Source organism: Oncorhynchus nerka, unplaced genomic scaffold, assembly GCF_034236695.1.
Source record: "Oncorhynchus nerka isolate Pitt River unplaced genomic scaffold, Oner_Uvic_2.0 unplaced_scaffold_1957, whole genome shotgun sequence".
Taxonomy (NCBI): Eukaryota; Metazoa; Chordata; class Actinopteri; order Salmoniformes; family Salmonidae; genus Oncorhynchus; species Oncorhynchus nerka.
The window spans coordinates 1-7,103 of NW_027039369.1; the positions used below are offsets into that span (position 1 = coordinate 1).

The 7,103-nt window shown below is 52.7% G+C and overlaps 1 protein-coding gene across 1 annotated transcript; it reads left to right on the forward strand.

The window, feature by feature from the left end:
• Positions 1–4,775: 4,775 nt before the first annotated feature.
• Positions 4,776–6,623, forward strand: LOC135567521 (uncharacterized; the record flags this gene model as incomplete). Its single annotated transcript, XM_065014884.1, has 2 exons — positions 4,776–5,071; positions 6,165–6,623. Coding segments are annotated over 2 exons (755 nt in total), but the record flags the coding sequence as incomplete, so codon positions are not given.
• Positions 6,624–7,103: the final 480 nt, after the last annotated feature.

Here is a 7,103-nt window from a genome sequence, read left to right on the forward strand (position 1 = left end):
TCATGAGGAGGGAGGCTGTTTGTCTCCTCTCAGCTGTAGTCCTGTAATGTTGTAGTGAGGAGGAGGCTGTTTGTCTCCTCTCAGCTGTAGTCCTGTAATGTTGTGGTGAGGAGGGAGGCTGTTTGTCTCCTGACTCTCAGCTGTAGTCCTGTAATGTTGTCATGAGGAGGAGGCTGTTTGTCTCCTCTCAGCTGTAGTCCTGTAATGTTGTAGTGAGGAGGCTGTTTGTCTCCTCTCAGCTGTAGTCCTGTAATGTTGTGGTGAGGAGGAGGCTGTTTTCTCTCTGGCTGTAGTCCTGTAATGTAGTGGTGAGGAGGGCTGTTTGTCTCCTCTCAGCTGTAGTCCTGTAATGTTGTGGTGAGGAGGGAGGCTGTTTGTCTCCTCTCAACTGAGTCCTGTAATGTTGTTGTGGTGAGGGGAGGCTGTTTGTCTCCTCTCAGCTGTAGTCCTGTAATGTTGTGGTGAGGAGGAGGCTGTTTGTCTCCTGACTCTCAGCTGTAGTCCTGTAATGTTGTGGTGAGGAGGGAGGCTGTTTGTCTCCTCTCAGCTGTAGTCCTGTAATGTTGTGGTGAGGAGGAGGCTGTTTGTCTCTGACTCTCAGCTGTAGTCCTGTAATGTAGTGGTGAGGAGGAGGCTGTTTGTCTCCCTCTCAGCTCTAGTACTGTAATGTTGTGGTGAGGAGGGAGGCTGTTTGTCTCCTCTCAGCTGTAGTCCTGTAATGTTGTGGTGAGGAGGGAGGCTGTTTGTCTCCTCTCAGCTGTAGTCCTGTAATGTTGTGGTGAGGAGGGAGGCTGTTTGTCTCCTCTCAGCTGTAGTCCTGTAATGTAGTGGTGAGGAGGGAGGCTGTTTGTCTCCTCTCAGCTGTAGTCCTGTAATGTAGTGGTGAGGAGGGAGGCTGTTTGTCTCCTCTGAGCTGTAGTCCTGTAATGTTGTGGTGAGGAGGGAGGCTGTTTGTCTCCTCTCAGCTGTAGTCCTGTAATGTAGTGGTGAGGAGGGAGGCTGTTTGTCTCCTCTGAGCTGTAGTCCTGTAATGTAGTGGTGAGGAGGGAGGCTGTTTGTCTCCTCTTAGCTGTAGTCCTGTAATGTTGTGGTGAGGAGGGAGGCTGTTTGTCTCCCTGTAGTCCTGTAATGTTGTGGTGAGGAGGGAGGCTGTTTGTCTCCTCTCAGCTCTAGTCCTGTAATGTAGTGGTGAGGAGGGAGGCTGTTTGTCTCCTCTCAGCTCTAGTCCTGTAATGTTGTGGTGAGGAGGGAGGCTGTTTGTCTCCCTGTAGTCCTGTAATGTTGTGGTGAGGAGGGAGGCTGTTTGTCTCCTCTCAGCTGTAGTCCTGTAATGTAGTGGTGAGGAGGGAGGCTGTTTGTCTCCTCTCAGCTGTAGTCCTGTAATGTTGTGGTGAGGAGGGAGGCTGTTTGTCTCCTCTCAGCTGTAGTCCTGTAATGTAGTGGTGAGGAGGGAGGCTGTTTGTCTCCTGACTCTCAGCTGTAGTCCTGTAATGTTGTGGTGAGGAGGGAGGCTGTTTGTCTCCTCTCAGCTGTAGTCCTGTAATGTTGTGGTGAGGAGGGAGGCTGTTTGTCTCCTCTCAGCTGTAGTCCTGTAATGTAGTGGTGAGGAGGGAGGCTGTTTGTCTCCTCTCAGCTGTAGTCCTGTAATGTAGTGGTGAGGAGGGAGGCTGTTTGTCTCCTCTCAGCTGTAGTCCTGTAATGTTGTGGTGAGGAGGGAGGCTGTTTGTCTCCTCTCAGCTGTAGTCCTGTAATGTTGTGGTGAGGAGGGAGGCTGTTTGTCTCCCTGTAGTCCTGTAATGTTGTGGTGAGGAGGGAGGCTGTTTGTCTCCTCTCAGCTCTAGTCCTGTAATGTAGTGGTGAGGAGGGAGGCTGTTTGTCTCCTCTCAGCTCTAGTCCTGTAATGTTGTGGTGAGGAGGGAGGCTGTTTGTCTCCCTGTAGTCCCTGTAATGTTGTGGTGAGGAGGGAGGCTGTTTGTCTCCTCTCAGCTCTAGTCCTGTAATGTAATGGTGAGGAGGGAGGCTGTTTGTCTCCTCTCAGCTCTAGTCCTGTAATGTTGTGGTGAGGAGGGAGGCTGTTTGTCTCCTCTCAGCTGTAGTCCTGTAATGTTGTGGTGAGGAGGGAGGCTGTTTGTCTCCTGACTCTCAGCTGTAGTCCTGTAATGTTGTGGTGAGGAGGGAGGCTGTTTGTCTCCCTGTAGTCCTGTAATGTTGTGGTGAGGAGGGAGGCTGTTTGTCTCCTCTCAGCTGTAGTCCTGTAATGTTGTAGTGAGGAGGGAGGCTGTTTGTCTCCTCTCAGCTGTAGTCCTGTAATGTTGTGGTGAGGAGGGAGGCTGTTTGTCTCCTGACTCTCAGCTGTAGTCCTGTAATGTTGTCATGAGGAGGGAGGCTGTTTGTCTCCTCTCAGCTGTAGTCCTGTAATGTTGTAGTGAGGAGGGAGGCTGTTTGTCTCCTCTCAGCTGTAGTCCTGTAATGTTGTGGTGAGGAGGGAGGCTGTTTTTCTCCTCTCAGCTGTAGTCCTGTAATGTAGTGGTGAGGAGGGAGGCTGTTTGTCTCCTCTCAGCTGTAGTCCTGTAATGTTGTGGTGAGGAGGGAGGCTGTTTGTCTCCTCTCAGCTGTAGTCCTGTAATGTTGTGGTGAGGAGGGAGGCTGTTTGTCTCCTCTCAGCTGTAGTCCTGTAATGTTGTGGTGAGGAGGGAGGCTGTTTGTCTCCTCTCAGCTGTAGTCCTGTAATGTTGTGGTGAGGAGGGAGGCTGTTTGTCTCCTGACTCTCAGCTGTAGTCCTGTAATGTAGTGGTGAGGAGGGAGGCTGTTTGTCTCCTCTCAGCTCTAGTACTGTAATGTTGTGGTGAGGAGGGAGGCTGTTTGTCTCCTCTCAGCTGTAGTCCTGTAATGTTGTGGTGAGGAGGGAGGCTGTTTGTCTCCTCTCAGCTGTAGTCCTGTAATGTAGTGGTGAGGAGGGAGGCTGTTTGTCTCCTCTCAGCTGTAGTCCTGTAATGTAGTGGTGAGGAGGGAGGCTGTTTGTCTCCTCTGAGCTGTAGTCCTGTAATGTTGTGGTGAGGAGGGAGGCTGTTTGTCTCCTCTCAGCTGTAGTCCTGTAATGTAGTGGTGAGGAGGGAGGCTGTTTGTCTCCTCTGAGCTGTAGTCCTGTAATGTAGTGGTGAGGAGGGAGGCTGTTTGTCTCCTGACTCTCAGCTGTAGTCCTGTAATGTTGTGGTGAGGAGGGAGGCTGTTTGTCCTCCTGACTCTCAGCTGTAGTCCTGTAATGTTGTGGTGAGGAGGGAGGCTGTTTGTCTCCTCTCAGCTGTAGTCCTGTAATGTTGTGGTGAGGAGGGAGGCTGTTTGTCCTCCTCTCAGCTGTAGTCCTGTAATGTAGTGGTGAGGAGGGAGGCTGTTTGTCTCCTCTCAGCTGTAGTCCTGTAATGTTGTGGTGAGGAGGGAGGCTGTTTGTCTCCTCTCAGCTGTAGTCCTGTAATGTTGTAGTGAGGAGGGAGGCTGTTTGTCTCCTGACTCTCAGCTGTAGTCCTGTAATGTAGTGGTGAGGAGGGAGGCTGTTTGTCTCCTCTCAGCTCTAGTCCTGTAATGTTGTGGTGAGGAGGGAGGCTGTTTGTCTCCTCTCAGCTGTAGTCCTGTAATGTTGTGGTGAGGAGGGAGGCTGTTTGTCTCCTCTCAGCTGTAGTCCTGTAATGTTGTGGTGAGGAGGGAGGCTGTTTGTCTCCTCTCAGCTGTAGTCCTGTAATGTAGTGGTGAGGAGGGAGGCTGTTTGTCTCCTCTCAGCTGTAGTCCTGTAATGTTGTGGTGAGGAGGGAGGCTGTTTGTCTCCTCTCATCTGTAGTCCTGTAATGTAGTGGTGAGGAGGGAGGCTGTTTGTCTCCTCTCAGCTGTAGTCCTGTAATGTAGTGGTGAGGAGGGAGGCTGTTTGTCTCCTCTCAGCTGTAGTTCTGTAATGTAGTGGTGAGGAGGAGGCTGTTTGTCTCCTCTCAGCTGTAGTCCTGTAATGTTGTGGTGAGGAGGGGAGGCTGTTTGTCTCCTCTCAGCTGTAGTCCTGTAATGTTGTGGTGAGGAGGGAGGCTGTTTGTCTCCTCTCAGCTGTAGTCCTGTAATGTAGTGGTGAGGAGGAGGCTGTTTGTCTCCTCTCAGCTGTAGTCCTGTAATGTTGTGGTGAGGAGGGAGGCTGTTTGTCTCCTCTCAGCTGTAGTCCTGTAATGTTGTGGTGAGGAGGGAGGCTGTTTGTCTCCTCTCAGCTGTAGTCCTGTAATGTTGTGGTGAGGAGGGAGGCTTTTTGTCTCCTCTCAGCTGTAGTCCTGTAATGTTGTGGTGAGGAGGGAGGAGGTTTGTCTCCTCTCAGCTGTAGTCCTGTAATGTAGTGGTGAGGAGGGAGGCTGTTTGTCTCCTGACTCTCAGCTGTAGTCCTGTAATGTTGTGGTGAGGAGGGAGGCTGTTTGTCTCCTCTCAGCTGTAGTCCTGTAATGTTGTGGTGAGGAGGGAGGCTGTTTGTCTCCTCTCAGCTGTAGTCCTGTAATGTTGTGGTGAGGAGGGAGGCTGTTTGTCTCCTCTCAGCTGTAGTCCTGTAATGTAGTGGTGAGGAGGGAGGCTGTTTGTCTCCTCTCAGCTGTAGTCCTGTAATGTTACCAGAATCAGCCAGAGAAGGAAATGCCACTTCCTGTAGTTGGTGTGGTTCCTTCCCCCACCTGGAACTTCTACAGCTGCACTTACAGTTCTAGTTCCAGTTCTAGAGTCCCCCGTTCTAGTTCCAGTTCTAGAGACCCCCGTTCTAGTTCCAGTTCTAGAGACCCCCGTTCTAGTTCCAGTTCTAGAGAACCCCGTTCTAGTTCCAGTTCTAGAGACCCCCGTTCTAGTTCCAGTTCGAGAGACCCCCGATCTAGTTCGAGAGACCCCCGATCTAGTTCGAGAGACCCCCGATCTAGTTCGAGAGACCCCCGATCTAGTTCGAGAGACCCCCGATCTAGTTCGAGAGACCCCCGATCTAGTTCGAGAGACCCCCGATCTAGTTCGAGAGACCCCCGTTCGCGAGTCCCCCGTTCGCGAGTCCCCGTTCGCGAGTCCCCCGTTCGCGAGTCCCCCGTTCCAGTTCTAGTGTCCCAAATGGCTTCCTATTCCCTACATACCACCCTACTTTTGATTAAATCCTTCTGGGCCCTGGTCAGAAGTAGTGACTATAGTTAATAGGGAGTCATTTGGGACCCAGGGGGATTTAATCAAAAGTAGGGTACTAACAAACCTATCGCCTGGACCTGTCCTTTTCGGGCCTGGGTAGGACAGGATAGGATAGGGCCTGGGTAGGACAGGATAGGATAGGGCCTGGATAGGATAGGGCCTGGGTAGGACAGGATAGGTTAGGGCCTGGGTACGATAGGGCCTGGGTAGGATAGGATAGGGCCTGGCTAGGATAGGGCCTGGGTAGGATAGGGCCTGGGTAGGATAGGGCCTGGGTAGGACAGGACAGGATAGGATAGGGCCTGGGTAGGACAGGACAGGATAGGATAGGGCCTGGGTAGGACAGGACAGGGCCTGGGTAGGACAGGATAGGATAGGGCCTGGCTAGGATAGGGCCTGGGTAGGACAGGATAGGATAGGGCCTGGCTAGGATAGGGCCTGGGTAGGATAGGGCCTGGGTAGGATAGGGCCTGGATAGGACAGGATAGGATAGGGCCTGGGTAGGACAGGACAGGATAGGATAGGGCCTGGGTAGGACAGGATAGGGCCTGGGTAGGACAGGATGGGTCCAGGGCCTAGATAGGATAGGACCCTGTCCTGGCCCAGTCATACCCAGTTCTGGTCCTTAGCCAACCACACTTGGGGACATGGTTAGAATGAAGCAGGAATCGGACATGATGATCTTGTTGGATTGTCTCAGAATGACAGGCCCATCGGACAGCAATGTCTAGTCAGGACTGTTTGTAACAACTATAATGAATAGGCCTTTTATTAATGCTTAAGTGTTTATACACAATGAAATAGTTATTTGTTAATAGTTTGTAAGTTCTTTTAAATGCTTGTTTGTGAAAGTTAGTATATATACTATGTTGTTTCCAGGTCTCCATTGCATCACGTCACACTGTAGTTGTGAGAGACCAGTTAAGAGGAGCAGACTAAACAGTAGTTGTCTCCCACCCAGCCTCCCTCAGCCCAGGCTCCCCCCTCAGCCCAGCCCCCTCAGCCCAGCCCCCCTCGGCCCAGCCCTCAGCGCCCTCAGCCCAGCCCCCCTTCAGCCCAGCCCCCTTCAGCCCAGCGCCCCCTCAGCCCAGCCCCCCTCAGCCCAGCCCCCCTCAGCCCTGCCCCCTCAGCCCCCTCAGCCCAGCCCCCCAGCCCTGCCCCCCTCTGCCCCCTCAGCCCCCCTCAGCCCCTCAGCCCTGCCCCCCTCTGCCCCCTCTGCCCCCTCAGCCCTGCCCCCTCTGCCCCCTCAGCCCAGCCCCCTCAGCCCTGCCCCCTCAGCCCCCTCAGCCCAGCCCCCTCAGCCCAGCCCCCCTCAGCCCAGCCCCCCCCTCAGCGCCTCAGCCCAGCCCCCTCAGCCCAGCCCCCCTCAGCCCAGCCCCTCAGCCCAGCCCCCCTCAGCCCCCCAGCCCAGCCCCCAGGGCTCAATAACACAGGCTGTTTACATGTAGTGTTTAAACCCCTGGGCTCAATCACACAGACTGTTTACATGTAGTGTTTAAACCCCTGGGCTCAATCACACAGACTGTTTACATGTAGTGTTTAAACCCCTGGGCTCAATCACACAGACTGTTTACATGTAGTGTTTAAACCCCTGGGCTCAATAACACAGACTGTTTACATGTAGTGTTTAAACCCCTGGGCTCAATAACACAGTAGTGTTTAAACCCCTGGGCTCAATCACACAGACTGTGTACATGTAGTGTAGTGTTGTCCTGTTGACTGTTGAAGCCAGTTTCTGTTTCTGATCTGCTGCTTGGCTCCTACATAAAGACATGCATCTGTTTGGCAGCCTACTCTAAGAGCACTATCAGAAATGGTCTGCTTGGCTTCTACATAAAGACATGCATCTGTATGGCAGCCTACTCTAAGAGCATACATTTACATTTACATTTAAGTCATTTAGCAGACGCTCTTATCCAGAGCGACTT